Source organism: Camelus bactrianus, chromosome 17, assembly GCF_048773025.1.
Source record: "Camelus bactrianus isolate YW-2024 breed Bactrian camel chromosome 17, ASM4877302v1, whole genome shotgun sequence".
NCBI classification, from domain to species: Eukaryota; Metazoa; Chordata; class Mammalia; order Artiodactyla; family Camelidae; genus Camelus; species Camelus bactrianus.
Window position 1 is genome coordinate 25591910 of NC_133555.1, and position 26005 is coordinate 25617914.

The window sequence follows — 26005 nt, forward strand, 5'->3', positions numbered from 1 at the left end:
TGGAAGAACATGTCTATCTTTCAAGGTAAAAAAAAAATACAAGTTTTTCATCCTTTTTACCAAAAGAACAGTACTTCTTTTTCATCATGTCTAGCTTCTTGGTTGCCTGGGAGATGTCAGTTTTCATCGCAGATTGCTTTAGATAGGATACTTAGTAGAAGTCATTTTTTACAACATGATATTCCTAAGTAATGACAAATTTTTATTAGAGATGTGGAGATGTGCCCGGTGTTGACACAGTTTGGGGGAATGGCTCTTCTCCCTAAACTACCTGTGAATGTACATTGTTAGAAACACATCTTGGGAGAGATTGAGCAGTACAGACCAATAGCATTGAAGGTTCAATATTCTTTGAACACAGCGGTTCTCAAATCTGGGAATTAATGCACAGGAAGTAATTGAAGAGACACAGAAATGTTGAGGTACGAAGAACCTTCCTCATAGGGTTTTCAGGAGGATTAAGTAAGTTGTTACAGAGAAACCGCTTAGAATGATGGAAGTAAGGGGTAAGTGTTAGCTGTTACTTAATCAGATGCTACTTTTTACCTGATGTTGCTTTAATTCTAATACAGAGAGGTTAGCAATCATCTAAGGGCAGTGCAGTGCCAAAATGTTTTTTAAAAAATTTTACTTAACTAAAAATTATATGCCATTTAGATGACAAGCACTATTGCAAGCAACTTACCATTAACTTATATATTAGTTGACAGTTACCAATTTTTTACTGGATAAAATTGGGCATTACTTTTTGCCAGGGTAAAATACTAACAACATGATGACTAACATTTATTGAATACTTATTAAATGCTTTATGTGTGTCCTTGAGAAGAGGTATTACTGTAATCTCCATTTCACAGACTGACTCTGTGTTCTTAACCTCATTATCCCAGAAGTTCTGCTAGGTTTGGGCTAGGATGGAGAATTGTATTGTTAGGAAGCTATCCCAAGATAATTTCAGTAAACCTAGTTTTGGAACCGGTGCTCTGGGAAAGTACTTCTCAAACTTGAATGTGCATGTGACACAACTGGGAAGCTTGTTAAAATACAGATTGATGCAGTAGATTTGGGGTGGAGCCTGGGAACCTGCATTTCCAACAACTCTCAAGTAACACGGGTATTGTTGGCCAGCAGACTGCACTTTGAGTAGCCAGCCTACTGTACTGCTTGTGGAAATTTTCAGACTTTTCATTTGTCCCCAAGAAATCATTTGCAATAGGGAAAGGTAATCATGAAATAGTGTCATGGTGGTCTATAGATAAGGATTTCACATTCTGATGAGAATGGCCCATTAGGTCATTTGCTGAAATCTTGAGTTTCTCAAACTTGAGTAGTTGGACTTTGAAGGGTCCTCACGTTCTCAGAAAGAAGTTTATATTTTGTGTTCTTCATTTGGTGAAATACTATGAAAAAAAAATAGACATAAGACATATTCTGAGTCACCAGCATACCAACTTATGAGAGTATTGCTATGTGGTTTTGGCACCAAGGAATCTCCGAAAGTGCCAGTTATCTTTAATTCAGTGTTTCTGGGAGTGGGGTCTCTGAATTCCAGTGTAAGGAATTCTTAAAATGTACCCTCCGTAAGTAGTATCCTCTAAAGGAGAGCCCCTGGGTTCAGAGTGACTTTGAGTAAGCCACTTGACTTGCTAGACTTACTGAACATCTCTAAAATGAGAGGACTGGATCTAACTAATCTTCTTGGATCTTTTCTGCTCAAATTTTAGGGTTGATTTTTTTTTTTTTTTGAGACAGAAGCATATCACATTTAGTTGGCCATTAATACAGCATTTACAAGCAAATAAGGAAGAAACCTGATCTACTCTGAAATTAGCTGTTGTCACCTGTTGTAAATGGGGAAAATTTCACATTTTGGGGCATTTGCTTTTGTGGCCATTGAACTTACAAGTTAGGTTGCCTATTTAACCGTGTCAAAAAATGACTGATCAAATTCACTGAGTCACAAAATTAAATGTGAATAGCAGAGGCCTTTTCATTACTTCCTTTCTGTTCACTAAATTTTGGAGGTACAGTTCTGAAAATAATGTGATGCTACTAGCTAGTGAGAATTACAGGAGACAGAGGGGGTAGAGATTGGTTATAGAAGGTAGAGAGATCTAAATAGCTTTCATAGCTGAAAAGATGGGACATGGAGACTCATTAAATACCTTGAAGTTACATAATTTCAGTTCAAAATAAGTAATTACTAAGGAATACATATAAAAAAACCAATTAACTAAAAATGTACCTTTGGTTTTCTTAACATACTTAATTCTGTCATTGGTTTATAAAGAGACACATGCAGGCGTCAGTCACTGTTTCTGGAATGAACTTACTTCCTTCTATTTCTGTCTTAGCTAAAGCCTACTAAAAAAGAATAAGACCTTAAACCTTAGACTGAGGTCCCTACCCCAGGACTTGGTTTTCTGGATGCCAGAAGCCATCTCCATATGTATTAAGAAACAGAGATCCTCGGAGGTGATTTTCTCCTGAAAATTCAACAGAATATTGGTACATCCAGCTTTCTTGTTTGGTTGAAAAAAAAAAGATTTCAGCAATTTTACTTTAGCTTAAAATAAAATTGCTTTCTGCACTTTTCATGTGAGAGGAAAGTATTTAATATTTATCTCAGCCTTGCAGACCGTTTCAGATCCTGGAGATGCAGGAATCTTCCCGTCACACAGTATTGGCTCTTAAACTTTTCTTTACCCCTGTTCCTTTTATATTTCTTGGAGTACTTTTCTTCTTGACTGGAATTAAAACTTGAGGAAGCATGTCTGCTAGCAGCCCAAGTAGACAGAATTTTACCACAATTAAAAGAAGAGGCAAAATTGGATTTGAGCAAGGAGATAGAGAAATATTACCATTTGGGGCTGCCTGTGTCATGTGACAAACGAAGTGAGATATGCATTATACACCTTGTCATCCATTATTTTCAGATGAGGTATCTGAGGGTGAGAAGTTCAGTGAATTACTGAAGGTCAGGGAGTGACGGAACCAAGACTCAGGGTCTGTATGCTTTGAACACTCATTCCATGTCTTCATGATTCCTCTAAATCAAGGACTTTGTGAATTGTTTTGACATACCAAAAGGGAAGGAATAGTGAAGAGGGTAGTCAACTTTTCAAACTGTTAGCAGGCTAAACTCAGGAGAAGAAATGTAATAGGAATGCGTAAGCTCATTGGCAAGAGTGGTGCTTGAGAAGGAGAGAGGTGAGAGGCAGGGTGGCCTTGAGTAGAGGAGAAATGGGAAATAATTAAGCCTCATGTGTAACCTTAGGAACTAGATTAATGGATGGATTATATTCATACTGATGTTTATCGGCAGTTAGATGGATTAGGTTGTCTCCCAAAAGGCATCAGGAAGAAATAAAAATATGAGAAGACTGAGAAAAGAGTTAAGGGGGAGAATGAATAGAAGTGTTAGATATGTTGGAGAGGGAAAATTTCCCTTTCTACCCGTCTTGAGTTCTTGTTACTGGACTAATAATAAAATGGATTTCAGACTGACTAACAGAAAAATTAAAAAAAAAATCATGTGCATGGAGATCTCCTAGAAATTGGACCTTAAGAAGTGGTCAAAGCAGGCTGCTTTTATACTTCTTAGACAAACAATAAATTTGTGAGAAATTGACAGGACAGAGAAACTGAGGTTTGGAGCACTCCATCAGTGAAGAATCTAAACAGAGTTTGGACTTGGGGTAGTACATTAAAGAAGTAACAGGGTTTGTTTGCGTAGGCTTTTTGCCCTGAACTCCATCTCTGGAGGTAAGGGTGTCCTTTTACCTCCAGATGGAGGGAGTGTACCTTTCATTGGAGAGATTGGTTTCCTGCTTTCTGGGAGACAGACAGGAGGGTCAGAGTGTCCCACTTGCATTGGCTATTTTCAAAGTAACTTTAATTCAAAATGATCAGTATGCCACCATGATACATTTTGGGGTGGCCCACCCTGAACTCCAACAGATAGGATCCCTGAAGGGCAGAGAAGCAAGTTGAGACCAGGGGATATTTGGAAAGGTAATGACCAGGAATATAAAGAATCCAGTGAAAACTCAAGACCTCATATGGAAAAGATTCATAGTCGACCAAGCAGGAGAACTCGGGAAAGTAGTCTATCATGGTTTGAATAACGTTCCTCCCCAAGAGGAACCTCAGAACTTCACCTTATTTGGAAATAGGATCTTTGTAATTAGTTAAGATGGGTTTATGCTGGAATAGAGGGGGTCCTAAATTCAATGAATTGTATCTTCATAAGAAGATGAAGAGGACACACAGAGAAGACAGCCCTGTGAAGACAGAGGCAGCTGTTAGAGTGATGCATCCTCAAGGCAAGGATTGTTGACAACCAGCAGAAATGAGGAAGAGGCAAGGAAGGATTCTCCCCTAGTCTTCAGAGGCCCTCCCAGCACCTTGATTTCAGACCTCTACCCTCCAGAATTAGGAGAAAATACAGTTCTGTTTTTAAGCCTTCCAGTTCATGATGATTTGTTACTACAGCCCTTGGAAACTAGTGCATAGCCCTACACTTAGGCTCTTAACAATTCTGAGATTAGAAACTACACCATCTTCCAGTGAACAGGAATCTGAATGTTGCTGGACTTCTCTCCATAGCAATACCAGAATGTGAGAGGGCAAAGGAATATATTTCAAAGTGTTGAAACAAGCAAACTTTAAGCTTAGGATTTTATTTCTGGTTACTTCATTTAATGGGAGGATAAAATAAAGATACCATCTTGTATAATAGCTCAGTTTGCCACATACTGACCCTCTCTGAAAGTACTTGTAGAAAATTTGTCCTAGTGAAAAAGGAAAAGAAAAGGAAAAAAATGAAAAGTGGAAAAATGAATCCAGGAGGAAGAAATGAAATGTGGGAAATAAGAAGAGAATTTAGTGGGTTTTTTTTTTCAGTTTTCATTTTTATTAGGTAGAATTGTTACAATTTGACTGTACATATACAATATATTACATGTAAATACATATATACAATATACTGCACATGTTTTAATTTACATATATGTACTGTTCATTGTTTCTAAGAACAGTTTAGAGCTTTAGCTTTTTAAACTTACATAGTTATCAAAGGAATAAGGCCAAACACAAAATAAGAATCAACAGAATGCAGTAATCCAATCATAAAGGACAGTCAAATCTGCTTACACATAATCAAGAAATCAGCTGAGTTATAAATAATTAGTTCATTTGTGTCTTTTTTTTTAAGAATCCACATGTAAGTGGTATCATGGCATTTTTCTCTTTCTGGCTTACCTCACTTAGAATCATTAGGTCCATCCATGTTTCTGCAAATGGCATTATTTTATTCTGTTTATGACTGAGTAGTATTCCAATACACACACACCCCTGCACATCTTCTTAATGCAGTCATCTGTTGATGGACATTTAGGTTGTTTCCATATCTTGGCTATTGTAAATAGTGCTGCTATGAACATTGGGATGCATGTGTCTTTTTTAATTATATTTTTCTCTGGGTATATGCCCAGGAGTGGGATTGCTGGATCATATGGTAGGTCAGTTTTAAGTTTTTTAAGGAATTTCCATACTGTCCTCCATAGTAGCTGCACCAATTTACATTCCCACCAGCAATGTAGGAGGGTTTCTTTTTCTCCACACCCTCTCTAGCATTTACTGTAGACTTTTTAATGATGGCCGTTCTGAGTGGTATGAGGTGATACCTCACTGTAGTTTTGATTTGCATTTCTCTGATAATTAGTGATATTGAGCATTTTTTCATGTGCCTATTGGCCATTTGTGTGTCTTAATTGGAGAATTACTTGTTTAGGTCTTCTGCCCATTATTTGATTGGGTTGCTTGTTTGTTTGTTTTTTCATATTAAGGTGTATGAGCTGTTTGTATATTTTGGAAATTACTCCCTTGTCAGTCGCATCATTTGCAAGTATTTTCTCCCATTATGTAGGTTGTCTTCATTTTGTTGGTGGTATCCTTAGCTGTGCAAAAGCTTTTAAGTTTAATTAGATCCCATTTGTTTATTTTTGCTTTTATTTCCATTATTCCAGGAGCTGGTTCAAAAAATACATTGCAGTGATTTATTTCCAAGAATGTTCTGCCTATGTTATACTCTAGGAGTTTTGTAGTATCTGGCCTTACATTTAAGTCTTTAATCCATTTTGAGTTTATCTTTGTATCTGGTGTTAGAAAATGTTCTAAGTTCAGTCTTTTACAGGTAGCTGTCCAGTTTTCCTAGCACCACTTATTGAAGAGACTGTCTTTTCTCCAGTGTATATTCTTGCCTCCTTTGTCATAGATTAATGGACCATAAGTGCGTGGGTTTATTTCTGGGCTTTCTCTTCTGTTGTATTGATCTATGTGGCTGTTTTGTGCCAGTACCTTACTGTTTTGATTACTGTAGCTTTGTAGTATTGTCTGAAGTCAGGGATTGTGATTCCCCCAACTCCTATCTTGTTTTTCAAGATTGTTTGGGCTATTCGGGGTCTTTAGTGTTTCCATACAAATTTTAACATTTTTTTGTTCCAGCTCTGTGAAGAATGTCGTTGGTAATTTGATAGGGATTGCATTGAATTGGTATATTGCCTTGGATAGTATGGCCATTTTAACAATATTGATTCTTTTAATCCAAGAATATGGTATATATTTCTATTTGTTTATGTCATCTTCAATTTCTTTCATCAATGTCATAGTTTTTGGAGTACAGGTCTTTTGCCTCCATGAGTAGGTTTATTCCTTAGGTATTTTATTCTTTTTTGTGTAATGGTAAATGGTAATTTCTTTTTCTGCTATTTTTGTTGTTAGTGAATAAAAATGCTACTGATTTTGTATTAATTGTGTATCCTGCAACTTTATCAAATTCATTGAGTTCTAGTAGTTTTCTGGTCACTTCTTTAGGATTTTCTATGTACGGTATCATGTCATCTGCAAACAGTGACAGTTTTACTACTTCATTTCCAATCTGGATTACTTCTATTATTTTTTTCCTTCTCTGATTGCTATGACCAAGACTTCCAAAATTATGTTGAGTACAAGTAGTGAGAGTGGGCAACCTTATCTTGTTCCTGATTTTAGAGGAAGTGCTTTCAGCTTTTCCCCATGAAGTATGATGTTAGCTGTGGGTTTGTCATTTCTGGCCTTTATTATGTTGATGCCCACTTTCTGGAGAGGTTTTTTTTTTTTTTTTAATCATAAATGGATGTTGAGTTTTATCAAAAGCTTTCTCTGCATCTGTTGAGATGATCATATGGTTTTTATTCTTTAATTTGTTAATGTGTTGTATCACATTGATTGATTTGTGGATATTGAAAGATCCCTGCATCCCGGGGATGACTCCCATTTATTTGATCATAGTGCATGAGCATGTTAATGCATAGTTGGGGTTGCTTTGCTCGTACTTGGTTAAGGATTGTTGTATCTATACTCATAAGTGATAGTGGCCTGTTATTTTCTTTTTTTGTGTGTTATCTGTCTGGTTTTGATATCAGGGTGATGATAGCCTCATAGAATGAGTTTGGAAGTGTTGGGAATTTAGTGATTTTTGTAGTGGAGATTTGGGGGGGGGGGGAGGCATTGAAGGGGAGGCCAGAAACCAAAGAGGGAGGTCAAATTCAGAAGAGGGCATAGTGCTGAGGCCACTGCTGCCTGGGGTAAGGAAGATGTCTGTAGATCTTTGTAAGTAAGATAAAAAGTACGATCACTGGAGTAAGTGGTGGCTAAAAGCCACAAAAAAAAAAACCCAGCGTATCAAGAGCTATTTCAAATTATTACCAAATATTGTTTCAAAACATCAGAAATTGGACATGGGGAAGATGGGAGACGATATCTGAAAGAGATCCAAGGTGGGAAGTGTATGCTAAGGGCAGAGACACTGATCTGCTTTTATATAATTGATGAGGGAGTTGAATGTTAGTATGGACTGTAATAAGAATAACCACTACTGTCACAAAATAGAATGTATGATTTTCATACCATAGGAAAAAACTTGATCTAGGCAGTGGCAGATAGGAAAGAGAAAAAGGTAAAACAAAAAGATGAAATAGTGTGTTTGAAATAAGCTCAAGGAATAATTGGTATAAATGAATGGGGTTAAAGTAACCAAGACAGACTGTCCAATGGAGAGAAAGCAAAGTGCTATAATGTTTATTTAAAAAAAAAATTTAAAATGAGACAGGTTGAAGATACTGCGATGAAAAAACTTAACACTTGTCAAATAGAGACAAAAGAAAAAGGAAGAATAAATCAAGGGACTAAAACAAACAGGGGCATATGCACTTGCCATAATATAAAAAGCAGTCATTTCTGGCATTTGACATTGATTAAACAATTGCCATTAGAAATCTAACACTGATGAAACAATGAGACAAAAAGTAAGCAGAGGAAGATTTGTATAACAATGAATTTGCTCTACCACATGTGTAAAACTTCTTAACAAATGCAGAATATATTATTTTGGTGGTCACGTGGATTTTAGGCACATGCTTCATCTTTTAATGGATTAGGAAGGAAGCCTCGAATTCTAAAAAATCAACACTATAGAGGTTCTTTTCTCGAACTACAGTGCTTTAAATGCAGTCATTATTAACAGAAATGTAACAAAAACATTCCATATGTTGGAAGTGAAAAGACGTACTATGAAATAACCCCGAGGCTAAGTAAGAAGTGATAGTAAGAATAGCAAAAATTTAAAGCTAAGGGATAATAAAAGCAGAATAGTTCAAAATTTGAGAGAGGAATCTAATGGAATACTTCAGTGACAGCATATACTTTGTTCCCCAAGAGAAGACTAGGAAGTCTGAAACCCTGTAAGCTCAATGTTCTGCTCAAATAATTAGAAAAACTGCAACATGGTGGATTTGAAGAAACAAGGAAGGAAAAATGTAAGGGGGATCAAATACAAATACAGAAAATAAGGAACAAAATAGAGAAAATTAAAGAAAGCAAAGAACCAGGAGGTGGTCCTTTGAAAATTTTCATAGGCTACATATAATAATCTGTTAAAGAATATGATGGTTGTTATCAATACAGATGAAAATTTAGGTGAAAAGGATGTATGCCTAAAAAATTGATGCAAGAAAAACTTAATCAACAACCATTAAATAAATTGTAATGATTACCAAATTTAATCTTCCCTGCAATATAAAAAGGGGCCCAGTTTGACAAGTGCATTCTGTTTAACTCTGAAGGAATAGAAAATCCTTTTTATAAAACTTCTTATAGAACAAAGAAAAAAAAGCTAACCTATTTAATTTGATTTTGAAAACAAAAATCAGGTAAAAAAAAAATTGGCGAACTTCACTTATGACATTGAAAAACACTAAGAATTCAGATCTAGCAGTGTATTGGGACTAAGTTGAGTTCATCGTAAAAGAGAAAGGATGTTTTAGTATTTAAAGTCTGTTACTATTATTTGCCACATTAATGGAAAAGAATGGGAAATTGCATGATCAATGATAAAGAAAAGGCATTTAATAAAATTAAGTTTGTTCTTTTTCAAATGGAATCAACTCTTAGCAACTTAAAAGAGGAAACTTTTTCTGCTTGACAAGGGCTTTCTCCTAGAAACCTACGGCGGATATTATTTTTAATGGAAAAAACAAAACTTGAAACTCATTTCTATTAAGGTTGGGAACAAGATAAGAAGGCCTATGCTGTTACTTCTTCTTGTCAACATGTTACCAAATACCTGACCAATGCAATAAGACAAAGAAACCAACATAAGCAGAATAATTGAAAGATATAATTATTATTTCTAAGTAAAGTCACTTCTATAGAAAACCAAAGAGAATAAGCAGAAACTATTAGGAGTAATATAAGGGTTCATTTATGTTGCCAGCTTTTAAGAGCAACATAAAAATATCAATAGCTTTTGTCTGTATTGGGAATAACCAATTATAAACTATGATGATGATAAGATACCATTTACAATGCTGACATAAACTAGAAGCTATCTAGGAATAAATCTAAAAAAGAATTCATAAAACATATAAGGGAAATTTAAAACCCTATTACAAGAGTTTTATTATGGTATTACAAAGCATAAATGCATCCTTTATAAATGGATTGATTGAATATTGTGAAGATGTCATGTTTCCCCCATTAAAATTTAAATTCAGTTCAGTGCCTAAGCGAGAATGTTTTTGAAGGGGCAAAGCTGAATCTACAGTTTATATGGGAAAATAAAGATAAAAAAAGACCTTTTCTTCACAAGGCATTAACATTATACAGCCCATGAGGCAAATCCAGGCTGCTGCCTGTTCTTACAAATAAAGTTTTATTGGGACACAGCCACATCCATTCCTTCATTTATTGTCTATGGCTGCTTTCATGCTGCCGTAACAGGATATGAGTATTTACAACAGACTGAATCTGGCCCTTTAGAGATGAATTTTGGTGCCCTCTATTCTCTAGCATCTGGCATACAATCAGGATATAATAAAGTCCAGATTCATTCCTGTGCGCATATGGGAGCTTAGTGTAATCATTCCCAGCACTTGGTGCTAGGAAAGTTGGCTCACAAAAGGAAAAAAATGAAACCATTTCTATACTTCATACCATAAGCAAAGCCCCAAGTGGATTAAACACCTAACACTTAAGAGTGAAAATATGAAGCTGATAGACAAAAATTTAAGAACACAATTTTGTAACCTTATGGTAGGGAAGGGTTTGTTTTATAAGATTCATAGAGCACAAATCGTAAAAAGAAAATTGATGAATACATCAAAATGAATGCTATTTGTTCAGTGGAGTTGATGATAGGAAAACTAACAGATGGTGAAAATATAATTGTCATGTTTAATAGACCAAGATCAATATTTAAATATACAGTGGACTCTGGAAAATAAAAAAATAGAAGGAAGAAAACCAATGCAAAAAAGGGCAGAGTATGAATTAACCTTTCATACAAGGATAAAAGTACACACACGTATCACATTGGAGGCAAGCAAATTAAAATTAAGGGATCCTTTTTTGCCTGTCATACCAGTAAAAGGTAGGAAATCAGATACTCCTGAGTGCTGGCAAGGATATGGAAAATTAGAAGTCTATTTGTATTGCTTCTGGGAATGCAAACTAGTGCATATATTAAAAAAAATCTATGTGTATAACCTAAAACCCAATAATCAGACTCAAGCTTAGATACCTAGGGAAATTTGGTAAGGATGGTCATCACATTGTTATTTGTGGTGAACGATTAGAGAAAGCTAATTCTTCAGCACTAGAAGAATGAACAAGAAAAATTGCAGTGGAATACAGTGAGAGAATAAGCAGTGAGAAAGAATGAATTACATCTATGACAACATGCATGTGTCTGTAAGACGGTGTTTAAAGAAAGGCAGAATGAGATTTAAAGCATGATACAACTTCCATACAGATACAAAAACCATATGCAAGAGCCCTGTGTGTTTGACATATAAAATATTTATTAAAATGCAAAAAGGTTATAACCACAACATTCATTATTAAAAAAAAAAAAAAGAGAGAGTGAGAGAGGCCCTGCGGTGGGAGCAGAAGGAATGGGACTGGGCACTGAAGTTGAAGGGAGAGTGATAAGAAAAATGAAAACAAAAAGAAGACACTCTGATGGACTTGTAATAGTAGTTCATCAACTGGAGCCTCTGCTAAAGTCAACCCTGTACAGTTATCCATAAGAGAAAACACTCCAGGAATATTAGTCCTTCCAGCACTGTTAGATCTAGGTGCACAAACAGTGTGATCAGGTATTGGTCTCTTTCTGAACCTTGGCTTTCCTGGCCTCAGCGTTGGCTCTCATATCAGGCAGACTCTTTTCAGTGTAATCTCTAGCTCTACCAGGTTCATGTCCTACCTGTTTGGCAATTTAGCAGAAAGCAAGCAAGCCCTTTCCCTGTAGTATCTGCGGTAAGCCACTCACGGATAGCCTTCTTTGAATGGCTCCTTTTTATTTTTTTTGTCCTACATCCATTCCTGAAACAATCGTGTGATGAAGGACTAAGGATGCCTGGGTCACTTTCCCATGCCTAGAATCTGGCTGTAGGAATAGCCCAACCTATGGAATATGGTGGGTGTTACTCAAAGAAAGATGAGAGTGGTGTGGCCAGAACTACAGAAAGTGGGTACTGGGGAGGCAGAAAATCACAGATGGCTGCGGGTGATTTGAATCAATGCTGTCTATAGAATGACTGAAATGAGTTGTCATGTTTATTCTAGAAAAACTGGGGGAAATGAATGAGGATTAACTCCAAATATCTAAAGCGTTTCCACTTGAATGACCCCAAGGCATTAATCCATGACAAAAAGGTGGACTTGGTATATGAGGTGCAACTGAATAATTGCTGGAGTTGATTATCTTAGAAGGAATGGATAGCGAGCTTCCTATCACTGGGTATAGTCAAGCATAGGCTAGCCAGCTACCTGGCAAAGATTCTTCTGTAAGGAATGGATTGAGAGAATGGTTGGATTTGGTCAGCGGTTCTGAATCATCCAGACCGCTGATTTAAAGCGTAGATTTTTGGGCCCTTCTGCTAGAGTTTCTGGTTTGGTAGGTTTGGAGTAGCACTCAAGAATTTGCATTTCTAGTAAGTTTCCAGGTGATTGTTGATGCTGCTGGTTCAGGAAACACCTCTTGAAAACCACTGAGTTATATGATTTTCAGCATCCTACTGACCTTTCATTTTTATGAGGTAGTTGTAAATGTTCTAAAAACTAGTATTTGTATCATTCAGCTAAACTCTGTGCTTTATTTCTTTGTACCTGAAATACGTTAAATTCTGGCTATGTAGGTGCTTCTACAGTAGATACATTTTACCTGGCCCTCTGTAACTTTCGGGTCATTGAGAACATTAGAATCATTAAGCAATTACGCATTTATTGGTATGCTTTATAAAACAGACAGCCATTTTCTGATGTGACCTTTTTTTGTATTTGTTTTCCCATGGCTCATTGTATTTTCATCAGTTTTGTAGTAGGGTGGTTCCTAAATTAGAAAAATGAAATGGTTTCCCAAGGAGGGTGTGTCTTAGTCATTCAGAAAGTAACTTTGCCATGTATTGGCATTGACTGATGGAAAATCATTCATTGGTACCCTAGGTACCAAGTGTAAAATCTGGCATCCCCTTGTCTTCTCTTCATCTCCAACTCGTGGGTTTTCCCCCCAAACAGGGTATGGAACATTTCCCATATCTTGCTGCATACTGCCTCTGTATCAACCAGGAATTTTTCTGATCTTAAACTCATTTTGCTTCTTCTTCCTTTTCCTCATTTTTTCCCTTTAATTTTGGAAATTTTCCTATAATAGTTCTCTAGGATACTCACATATTTTTGTACTTGTAGGCAAGGTCAAACAGTGTTTGTACTTTTTCCTAAATTGCTTTTATATAAACAAAGATAAAACCATTTGAGAAAAGAACATAAGACTGAGAAGGTTTATAGTCAATGCTTAACAATGAAAATTTTCTGCTTAGCAAAGATGATGAAACGGATGGTTAACAAGAGTACCTGACAGATTGGACCTCGTGGATGTGGATTAACATGGCTACCTGAAGTGCAGAGGGATTTAAGAGGACAGTTTATTGTCTACATGGAAGCTTCTGCTTGAAAACACTAAATCCAACCAAGGCAGTGCTGGTAGGGAAAGTGGAGTATTTTAGGAGGACTCCCAGAATACATCTTAGTGGACATTACATGGGGAACAGTTTAAATAATGTCTTTACAACTAAGAATCTGTAGTAAGGGACTTTGCTTTCTTTAAAGTCATATATGATCTGAGTTTCTCACCTGAATTTTATAAATGGTCATTTTCTAAATAATTTTCTCTTTCAGTCTTCACTGTGAGGAAATGTCATTCAGATTCGGCCAACATCTCATCAAACCCTCTGTGGTGTTTCTCAAAACGGAACTGTCCTTTGCCCTGGTGAACAGGAAACCTGTGGTTCCAGGACGTATCCTTTCTTTTATTTTTTTGAGAGAGGAAAGACAAAAAGCCTCTCAATCTCACAGACCAAATGACGAATATAGGATTGACCTCTGATGTCTGTCTAAGAAGGTAAACAAGGGATCTGCCTCCCTCCCCCTTTGGAGAAACAGGTAAGGTGTTACATTTATTCTGAATCCAGTTGGTGGCACCAGTAATATGCTTGATCAATGTTGCAGAACTTCCGAAAAGAGTTGCTTAGCAACCGTGGCTTTGGAGGTGAATTTTTACTTGACCTTTTCACTATCGTAGCTGTGTACATAAATAGGTGCTTCTAAAACGGATCCAATGAATTTTTTGAGCACTTGGTTTTCAGTTATCAGTTGTGACTTTTAATAGTCAAGTAGAGATGGGTGGCATCTTGTGATGTGAAAGGAAAGTATTACATGATTTGAGACTGACCTGGTTTCTTTAAGTCCTGGAGATCATTCAAGCTATGAATTTTAATTAAATTGAAGCACATAAATATACTTACAAAATATTTTTTTCATGTTGGAGTCTGAGATAGCATTTTCCCTTGGAAAACATCCCAGCTTCTAGATCATTGTCCAGTGCCATTGGTAGTAGAGTATTTTTTTTTTTCCTTCTGACCATCGATTTCAGTAGAAGCTTTATTCTTTACAGTGGGAGCAGCAGGAATTGGTGAAATGCCCTGGAGAGGTATTTTTATATTGTTGAAAGTATTACTCATAACTGTATGCATGTAACATTTGTACTGACTCTTCAGAAAGTTTTCTTTCCTCCCTAACTTAATTTACTATGCAGAGGGCAACAAAGTATAAAATTTCATGTTGTAAGATAATAAGCATTCCCACATGGAGACATGATTTTTACTTTGAAATTAATTTCTCAGTAATTCTGAATCTACAAATGTGTCAAGATTTTTTCCAGAGTAAATTATATATATATTTTTTACTTGGATTTTTCAAAATGCTTGAGAACTTTATGAATAATCTTCTTGGCCATGTACATTGAAAAAAAAAAAACAAACAATAAAACATAAACCAAAAGATCCTTGTGATTTATGATAGACTCTCAAATTCCTTGAATTCAAATTTTAACTAAATTTTGTACATTTGTAACACTAATGATCATAGCAATAAACTAGTAAGTAATATTTACATTTATCTTGATAATTAACTTTTAAATTTATAAAAATAAATTGTAAATACACAATATTGAAAAATTTTATTCCTGTTTATGGAAGTAAAAATATCTCAAACTATTTAGAAAAATCCTATAAAACAAGTTTTTAAGTTGTACACCAGTTTTGTATTGAGTTTTTCTAAAATACCTTGAGGTTCTTGAAATAACAGGCATTTTATTTTCTCATTTGATTTTGCTACAAGTTTGTGGTTGTCTTTTTTCTTTGAGGATTTTTTTTTTTAAGCAAAATGTCTAAGAATTCTGATGTTAAAAGAATATTGTTTAAATGTCATCTTTTTGGATGCCAGTTTTAATTGACTTTTATCAAAGAACTGAGGGAACTTGGGATGAAAATTTGAATTTAGATGAACAAATCTTAATGCCTTCGACTGAGAGACTATGAGGTTGTAGAGATGTACTTTTTTTTTTTTTAATGATTTATAATGGAATGAACTTTGTGATTTAACTCATATCTTGATAGTAAGAAACTTGATTTTTCGTGGTCTTTTTAACCAACTGAAAGTGTGATGTGTGAAGACCTGGCTCATACTGGATAGTGAGCAGAGAGTGAATGATGACTAGGTTTGTTAGCACTGGAATTGTCATTTGGAAATGAATGCTCGTCATTCAGTGCTGACCATCTCTTTGAGTAAATGCCAAGGACACGGGGAACACTGTATTAAAATGAAAAAAACAAAAAAACAAAAAAACCAAAACACTATTTGGAAGGTAGCAAGAAGGACCCGGCCCTTTCTGGGGATGAGAGCAGTGAGAGCTGGAACGTTTGTGTTATCCAGTATACTCTGTAAAGCTGTTTTACATCTGCGGTGTTTAAAGTGGTTTCAGGGCCAGCGGATGATGTATTCCAGCAATCCTTTTTATATGATGATTCGGTAACTTTTTATTTTACTTTACCTTTGTAAACTGTGTTAGGTGACAACTGTGAGAAGAATCTCAATAAGTTACTCATTCGCTTGTAGAAGGCAGTACTCTTTTGTCCTGCAGTTTGGGAATTGAAGCTGTGGATAGCTCTGCCTACTAACATTTCCTGAAATAAAATGGTGAGATGGCTGCAGTGGGCTTTGATCCCCCGGTGCTCCATCTTGTCTACCCTGGATGAGGCCCTTGTTGTGGGTCTTCCAGCTGTTTGCACCCTCTCTGCCCCTGGACTTATCTAGTTCAGCCTCCACCTCACTTTAAACCACGGTGCGGACCATACCACTCTCCTGTTCCCTTGTAAACAAGCCACTGATGAATTTAATGAATCTCCTTTTTTTTTTTTTTTTTTGAGGGTAAAGTTTAAATTCCTTAGCATACTTTTTAAAAAGATTTTCATTATCTTGACTGTTCTTGACTCAGCCTCCCAACTTTGCAGTTATTTCCCTTTACCTGCTTCTCATCCTTTTTTTTTTTCCCCAAATATAGTGCTTTGATACCTGTCTTGCCCTCTTAGGAAAAAAGAATATTCTGTCCTTCTTGTGACACTTGGCTCCTTATTCACATGTTGACTCATTCAACAGTGTATACTGAGCTCCTGTTCTGTTCCAGGAACCATTCCAAACACTGATCCCAAGGGGGCGGGGTCTAGCTCAGTGCATACACAAGGTCCTAGGTTCAACCCCCAGTACTTCCTTTAAAATAAGTAAATAAACCTAATTACCTACCCCCCAGAATTAAAACAAAACAAAACAAAACAAAGAAACCCACCGATCCCAGTCTGCCTCATAGTGGAACTATGTTCATTGCTGTTTGTCTGCGTGGAGTCACGAGTTCCTGGGAAGGGCTGGGGGCAGAACCTACTCTTCTACATCTTTTTCTTAGCACCTGGAAGTACTCTGTTGACTGAATTTAAAGTGAGTCTGTAAACATCAGGAGCATGTGGATAGTTTCAATTAATGGAATGGGGCAATAAAGGTCCACTGAAATCCTTCCTTTTCAGTCTTCTCATGCCCAAAGCCATGTCTTACTACCATTTTATTCCAGATTTTTCAGTATCTCATTCAGACTGCATTTTCCCAACTTTCCCTACTTGCTTTGTTAGTTACAGTCCTGTTGACATCTGTTATGAGTGTGCTGAATTAAATCTAAAAGCAGTGAATGAATTGATGGCAGATAGGAAAAGATTTTTTCCTTTTTCTTTCTTTCTTTTTTGCACCTTAATTGGCCAATGGACAAGTCTATATTTGAAGGGTACTGTATTGGTATCTTTCTGTGAACTGGAAGGTTTTACTCTGTTTTTGATGATTTCTTTTTTTAAAAAATAAGAGTATTTAGGTGGCCTTTGGGGAATGTGCATTTCATAAGAGACTTGTAAATGTCATCTTTGAATTTGTGTCCTCACTAATGTTTTGCTCCCACCTCCTCAACCCTTTTTTCTTTGGACTTTGCTCTCTGACTTTCTCAAAGCTTTCTGAGGAGGAAAAGAACTGTCAGATCAGGAGCTGCAGATAGGCTTTTGAAGCAAGACTATCTGCTTCATTCTCAAAAGAGCCACTTGAATTCCTCCTTGTCCCCCAACTAAAGCAAACACTTCTGCTCGTTGCAAATAGTGTTTAAAGCCGATTGAATAGGCTTGGCCTCTGTGGTGCAACACCCTGGAAGAATGTCAGAATGTCTTTAATCCATTAATTCTTGTTACTGGAAAATGCTTTTCAGAATGTCTTGGTGAGAGAACAGAACAGTTTTGGAGATTGCATCTTCAGAATTCTGCAGCAAACGTATTGTTCGTGTACCTTAGTACAGCCCAGCTATTGTTCATGGCTTAAAAACATTTGAGCCAATACGGTTAATACTTCTCCCACCCCCTCCCCTTGCACTGGGCTGTGTCTACCTCTCATCTCAAGTTGAGCGTGAAAAATGGATCTGAACATTAGTGGGATCCATTTGGGGACTGAGGCTTTTGCTGTAAATAAAATTATTCATTTGTTATGTCCTGTTGTTTTCAGCAGACAGTGTATTGATCTTCAGATTGCTATTCAGAATGGCATACGGAGCTCTAACATAAGGGGAATACGGCCGTGTTTGTGGATGGGTGAACGCGTTGTGTAATAACAGAGACAAAACTTGCTTGCTGGCCATACTACATTATACAAATCATTTGTCAACAGTTTATTGAATCAGTTATTAAAAGAGCAGATTTTTCCAAGCTGGAGCCTTGCACACAGAATGTTATCGGGGCCAAGCCATGTTAGGATGATACATTGAGGACAGCCTTACAATGTGTATTTGTGAAGAATTAGACTAGGTAACTTAAAGGACATTTCTGCTGACATATTAGAAACAAAAGTTTGGTACAATGGAAATTGTGTTCTAAGGTCCAACTTCAAGAGATAAAAAGGAAAAATCTGACAAATGCCTTTTAATACAAAATTTTAACTTACCAAACAAGAAGTGTTAAATTTTCTGTTTTCAGACCATTGCCATATTGAGTGCTTTTGAAATAAATGAACAAATAATAAAAATAGCTTCATTGCTTAACAGTGCTTCTTACGGAATAGATGCTATAGATAAAAGTGCCCTTTTAGTCCTTCCGCAAAAATCAGAAATGTTTGTCATTTCCTGAGTAGGTTGTAATCTTGTGAATTTCTTTAATGGTTCAGGAAACTGCAGTTATTAGGGATCTGATGATCTTTCATTTTGCAAAAGAGTTTCTTTTTAAACCTTCCTGTGCAAATAAAATGAGCTCAAGTACTATTTTAATATCTTTACTACTAAAGATAGATTTTTGCTCTTAAAATTTCCCTAAGCATATGTCTTTTCTTCTCCCACTTCTTGCAAGCCTATTGTATACTAGCTAGCTGAAAATACTCTTGGAGAGATGTTCAAAGCTGATCTTACTGTCTTACGTCCTGATCTGTACTGGGGCAAGTTGGTTTTCTTGTCGTATTTTTCTCAACTTTGTTTGGAAAATCATTGTGTTGAAAAGATCTGCATGTAGCGGTGACTGTTCAGTGTTCTTATGCTGTTTTTTATGGGAAAGGTTTCCAAATAAAAATGTACCTACCTTTGGGTTAGTAGAGTACATTGCTTCCAGCTAGAGTCAGTTCCTGATGGCATTGGTCAGCAGGAACAAAGGAAGCTCTTGGATGCTTTCATCATTCACTAAATTGACTGGCATCTTTTTTCAGCGTCCAGACCCTGCCACAGTGGATCCTGCCAACCCCCATTGCAAGACAAACCTTGTATGACTGTCATCCATCTTGACTTGTCACCTGGGAAATTACTGCACAGAGAGCAAATGTGTTTTACCTAAAAAGCCATCTCTTCAGCTGGTAGTGAGCTCATAGTGTTGAGTAGGATTCTGAGGCTGCATGCAGGGTCAGGGGGCAGTAACTCCCATGGGTACCAGGGGAGAAAGAGGAGCTCTCCTTGCCGAGGTTCTTCCTCTCCCCAAGTTCATTTTTTGTTCTTAGGGCTGAGACTGGCATCTCCATTTTTATTATAGACAGAACGATGGATTGTTGGCACCTGAGACTGAAGGGATTAATAGATGCTGTGTGTGTGTGTGTGTGTGTGCGCGCGCATGCGCGCGCGCAAGGAACATTTGAAATTGGATGGAGAAAAATGTCTGCATGTTACACATTTTGCCCTGGCCCCTTCAAATAAAGGCAACTGACATGTGAAACAGCATGCTTGAAGCATGTGCAGACTGGTCTCCAGACCTCATCCGGGCCCCTTCCTGCTGTCCAGTGTCTCTCCCTGGCTCCTTGGGGCCTACTGGTTGGTGAGGATATGCATGTGTTGTCTTGTGGTTCACTTTGCCCCTGTGCTTAATTCTTTAGTTTTGATTGTTTTCCTTTGACCTTGATGGCGCATAATAGGGTTTACCTTCCAGGTTCAGGCCCTACTGTGAGCAGGGTGAGGTGGGCTGGCCTGACCATGGTTATGCATTTGAGGAGGAAAGTCCAGCTGGCTTTTTGATCAGAGCTTTTAGGAGGTTTCTGTAGTCTCTCAAAATTGCACAAAGTCTGTAGAATCACTTTGATAACCAGAAAAAGATACCTTTATCATCTTCCAATCTGTTACAGAGTATACTTCTGTGAGTGTGTGTTTGCATATGGGGTGAGAGGAGGACCATGTTCGGGATCCTCTCTCCCCAGCTCTAGCAAATGGTATAGGCTGATAATTATATGTATTAAAAAAATACTTTGAATATTTCTTATATTAATTGCAAAAATGAATATCCTGTGACATGAAAAGCCATTCCTCATTTCTATTTATTTCTATGTGAAACTTTCCTCAGGTAATTTTAAACTGTCAGAGTAACAATTACTGAACTGTGTTCATTATATTCTGGGTTTATTTTTGACCTGCTTTCCATGCAAGTCATCAGATCGTGAGGAATAGGAAAAGGCTGGTCACGGTGTTGCCAGCCTTGCACTTGTAACAGAACATAATTAGAAGTAATGAATGGAATAATACATCATTATTCATAAGAAATGTCATGTAATTAACTCAAATAATGCAAAATATACCCTAATTTCCATTTGGAATGAAAATAGATTTGTTAGAACATCCGTAGGCAGTTAATGTTTATCCTATATTTTCATACACATATTAAAGCTGTTAAAATCTATTGAATGAATATACATGGATTTTCCACAGCACAATAAGTCAAGATGGCTTTCTTTTACTAATAGAGCCTTATGTATATTCCTTGTGTATTATATGTATGTAATTTATATATGTTCAGTTCTTAGAATTAGCATAATTTATATTTATTGTAAATTAATGACCTGATTTATTTACTTAGCTCCCATTTCCTTTCTCAGACTAATTGACTGAAAAAATAACTATTAATTTGCAAACAGCTCTTGGGCACAAATCCTAAATTGGCCTTATCCTAAGAATCCTCTAATACTAGATAGCTGAACTAGTTTTGTGATCTCAGTTATTTTCCTGAGATTGCTGCTCCAGGTTTAAATGTGCCTCAAGTGTCTTGGTTTGGCGAAGATGTACTTACAGTTGGGGGAGGTCAGGGTGTGAGTGGGTATGTCTCAGGCAGGAGAGTTATTTTTATGTGTAACAATTCGTATGACACATGGAACTGACCAATGCCAGTGTAGTTCCTGAAAGTTGTCTGCTGTGCCAGACATCAACCCATTAATTTCTGCATTGTGGGGCGATCTGAAGGGTCCTGGGGGAGGGGGGCAGAGGCATGAGCGGCCTTCAGGGGGCAGTAACTACAGAAGTATTTCAGTATTTTAATACCAGGAATGGACGTGCCAGTGGATACAGTCTGACTGGTAACCCTGGTTTCAGGGAGATGAACACTGATAGGCAGAAGCTGCCATTATATCCTGGGGCTCAAGCCTGGTGTTGCTTCTTCCTCACCGTTGAGTCTATCAGAATAGTGCAGTCACCAGGGAGTTAAAAACAACACAATTGTTTCTTTGTTCTGAGGCCGTCTTCCTCACAGTGAATTGGTGGCCGCCTAACGCCAGTCTAGGTGAAAGCTGAACCGTAGCCAGGGGCGATTTCGGCAGTGTGTTCTGGGTCTCGCTTTCCCTTATGTGTGAATGTGGTGGGGGTGAAGAGTGCATATAGACACATCCAACTTACAAATAATGCCTTTTATTAAAAATAATATTGCAGAAGTAAATTAATGGAAGTAAATTAAGTAAATTAAAATAATATTTTATGCCGAGCAGTGCTTTTTGGGACTCTGTTTTGTTCTGTCCTCCCTGAGCAATGAGCAGTTGAAATGGGAAAGCCCAGAGTCAGGCCAATGTTAACCCTACTTCCTGGGAGTCAAGACTTCACCCAGAACTCTGGATCCTCATTCTCTTGTTCTTTCTGCCACTTCTGGTTGCCATCGCATGTGCAGCAACGCTTTTTGTATCATTAGTTAGGGGTCCTGAGGTGTTATTTTCCTCAGAGTCTTAAACATCCCCATTATTCCTTCTCTCCAGTGCTCTGTTGTAAATCTATACTTTGTAACTTACACTTTTCATTGACATTTTGGTGGTTTTGTGGTTTGGTCATAATCATCATCATCTCAGAAGAGGACTAACGTTGGTAACTTCTGAAAATCTCTAAGTCTGGAACCTGTCTCTGCAGTGCCGTGAGTGTGGCGCTAGACACTTAGCTTGGTGAGCACCATAATTTGCTCCCAGGGAAAATGAGTCTAGGAGGAGCGAAATTCATCTGGCTCTAATTTTCCTCTTTTCTAATAGGTTTTGAAATGGCTGTAGTTATCAAGAGATCTTTTCATCTTCAAGATTTACTTCCTGTTCAAGAGATGTGTTGGAACTAAGAATTATCTGTTGAGTGCTCATACTCTTAACAGTAAACCATGGTCCCCCTCCATTCACCAAAGGTGATTGCTTTAAAATTTGTTAAATAAGATGTGTCAAGATAAAATAAATCAGCAGAAATTACATTAAAATTTAGCATGTTTCTCATGCAGACAACTAGAATACTAGTTAGTATTTTCTATTCTGTTTAGGGACCAAATTACCCCTGGGAGCTTTTTATCATGGTGCTCTATCTGCAGTAATATAATTGAAATTCAGGGGTGGAATCGGCATTCAGTGGGACTTTCCGTATTGCCTTGGAAATATGAGCAGCTAGGGCCCAAACAGAAAGGCTGACATCATTCTGAAACAGAGTCAGAATGAGGAATGCTGAGAAGCTCTTCTCTTCCCTCTTTCTGGAGTGAATACTCGTACTGCCTCTGAAAGTCATGTGCAGAAGGTAGCTCAAAGCCCTGAGGGAGATGACTTTAACAAAAGGATGCTGGCATCTCGTTCCCTGGCTGGATGCTGGCTGAGCTGCGGAACCTGCAGGCTATGTAGACACTGCTGTCAGATGGGAGCCTGGTGCTGAACAAGCTCCTTAGGAGGGCTTCCCAGTTGCCTTACAGAGTTTGAGATGCACACGAACATAGACCAGTGCTTACATCTCACTTGCCTGTGAGGGGATAGGGAGAGCCTTTTTGCAGGGCAAGAAGAGGCTGAGGTGTAATTTTCCTGAGAGAAGATGGGAACAACTTTTTTACCCCATCCCAGTTTCCTGCAGCCCTTGGAGGAAACACACAGGTAGCTCCTCTAGTTCCTGTTAAGAAGGAAAAAAAAAAAAAAGTGAATGTCAGAGTAGCAGGTAGGTGCCTCAAGGCTGCTCACATAGACCCTGGCCCAACTGAGGCACTGGCCTATCCACAAAGGTGATTGAATCATAAACCACTGGCAGAGTTACAAAGGGAGACACGACGGTCCTTTTGTGAATGGGTTCTCAGAAGCAGCGTGAGGGTGAAACTTGAATGCCTTCATTCTATCAATTCTGAACTCTGCAGACACCACCATGTGTGCTGAAGCTCTCAGCACATGAAACTGGAGCTAGACCAGGGACACCTGCCTTTCACTTGCCGACAGACAACTCTGCCTCTGTGACCAGAGTGGCTCAGTCTCAGGGGCGGGAGAAGTTGGTAGAGAGCTCTTAGTGATCAAGGTTGCATCTCAAGCCTGTGCTAGATAGGACTTGAAATTTTAATCTGAGATTGGATTGTTAAACTAGAGCGATGCTCTTAATTATGACTAGTCACTTGCAAATTTACAGATTCTGCCTAAAATGTTGGGTGGGCTGGGAAGGGACTCAGCATAGTATGACTGGAAAAGCAAAGGCAAAGAATGTAAGTGCGTCATGTCTTTGCCCCCATTGAGTTTCTTCAGTCATTTTTTTAAAAACATTTTTTAATTGAGTTATAGTCATTTTACAGTGCTGTGTCAAATTTCAGTGTAGAGCACAATTTTTCAGTTCTACATGAACATACATATATTCGTTGTCACTTTTTTTCACTGTGAGCTACCACAAGATCTTATATATATTTCCCTGTGCTGTACAGTATAATCTTGTTTATCTATTCTCCGTATGCCTGTCAGTATCTACAAATTTTGAACTCCCAGTCTATCCCTTCCCACCCCCCTCCCCCTTGGCAACTACAGTTTATATTCTATGTCTTTGGGTCTGTTTCTCTTTTGTACTAGGTTCTTTTTTTTTTTTTTTTTTTTTTTTTAGATTCCACATATGAGCGATCTCATATGGTATTTTTCTTTCTCTTTCTGGCTTAGTTAGAATGATGTTGTCCAGGGACATCCATGTTGCTGCAGATGGTGGTGGTGTTGTTTCTTATGGCTGAATAGTATCCCATTGTATAAATATACCACATCTTTATTTAGTCATCTGTTGATGGACATTTAGGCTGTTTCCATCAGTCATTCTTTATACAAGCAGAGTGATGACATAAACCTTAAAGAAAAAAGTGATTTGTCACTGAATACCATGTTAGATAGCAGTATGTGATTTGTTGATTGCTTTTATTCTTAGCAACAGAATCTTGAATATAGTAAATATGTTTTTATAGGATAAATTTAATTTTGGTTCAGGATGGTTAGATAAAGGGACATTCATTTTTTTTTAATGGGTATCTTTGAAGGCTCACTATGTGCCAGATTCTTCTCATCTTCTGCAGTCCTCATGTAAGTTTGGCATACCCTTGAACCAAAGAAGTACCAGTTCAGTCTAAAGGTTGAATGTTCTTAGACTTTTTTTTTTTTACATGACAGCAGCCAGAATGATTCTGTTAAACATGTTGAATCTGTGTTACTTCTCTGCTTATAACCCCATAATGGCTTCTTAATTTTCCTCAAATCCAAGCCAAAATTGTCAGTGACCTACAAGTTTCCTACCTGAACTTCATCTGCCCCACCCAACCAATTGTTACTGCTGATCTTATCAACTGTCATCCTTGTAGTGGGTTGAATGGCGATTCCCTAAAAGATATGTCTGTGTCTTAATCCTCGGAACCTGTGACTGTTATGTTGCATGATGATAGGTCTTTGCAGATGTAATTAAGCTAAGGATTTTGAGATGAGGAGCTTACTCAGGATTGGCTGGGTGGATCCTAAATCCAATGGCAAGTGTCCTTTCAAGAGTGAGGAGGAGGAAACATGACCAGGGAGGCAGAGACAGGACCACTTTTGCCAAATCTTTTCCAGACTGGGCATAGTCATTTCTCTGCTCTCCTTGTTCACAAAGCCTCCCAACTACTATCGCCCCACCCCGTGCTCTTCAGTCTAACATCACATAGCATCTGGCTTGGTTTTAATGTAGACGTTGGATCACACGCTTCCCTTGCTGTTAGAGTTTTCAGGGGTTGTTTTTTTCATTTAGAATAAAATCTCAAGTCTTCACCTTGGTCTCCCAGATTTCTGGTCCCTGCCTCAGCTAGCTGTTCCTTTGCACCAGCTGTTGTCTCCGCAGGAATGTGCCTTCCACTGACCTTCACTTGCCTCCTCGGTTCTCATCTTTTCTATTCTAGTTCCTGTGTCGTCACCTCAACACAGAGGCCTTCCCTGACCCCACTACCGAACCCAACCATGGAAGCAATGATTAGTGATGGTACTTGACGCCCTCACTCTGTCCCTTCATCAGCGTTGTTGAACGTGCAAGGAGAAGAAAGACTGCCTGCCAAGGGGTCTCATGTTTCGTTTACGCTCTTTGGGTGCAGAACCATTTATTTATATTTGTCGAAACTACCAGTGAGCTTCAGACAGGGCGTTGTTGAACCGGATTTTAGTCCCATTTGGGGGACCCTAGTCAAGTCGTTTAATGTTTTCTTTTTTGTTTTGTTTCTTCGTCCAAAAGTAAAGATACTACCCTTACCTGCCTCCTGGACTATTCTGAGGACTAAATCCAGATGGTGTGAGAGTCAGAATTATGAATTAATTTTGCATTGGAAGCATGGCATCATAATTACACTGTTTTCATTGTCCATTATCCTAATACTTTGAGGCTGGACAAGGGTTTGGGATTGGAGAAGGGGTGTCTTTTAATTGTTGCCCTAAATTCATAAAACCGAAGCTTAAATGAAATTAAATTCCTGAATTTCTATATGAATATCATATAGCAACTGGAATAACCGAGACCCACTTT

At 37.7% G+C, this 26005-nt stretch overlaps 1 protein-coding gene across 8 annotated transcripts in view; it reads left to right on the forward strand.

The window, feature by feature from the left end:
- Positions 1 to 26005, forward strand: part of FHIT (fragile histidine triad diadenosine triphosphatase) — a 1253716-nt gene that overhangs the window by 568903 nt on the left and 658808 nt on the right. For all 8 annotated transcript variants that reach the window (XM_045505414.2, XM_010968301.3, XM_045505417.2 and 5 more), the window contains one exon: positions 13777 to 13895. In XM_045505414.2, coding sequence (XP_045361370.1) covers positions 13793 to 13895 — 103 coding nt within the window. In that variant the 5' untranslated portion in view covers positions 13777 to 13792. The remainder of the gene's footprint in view (positions 1 to 13776; positions 13896 to 26005) is intronic.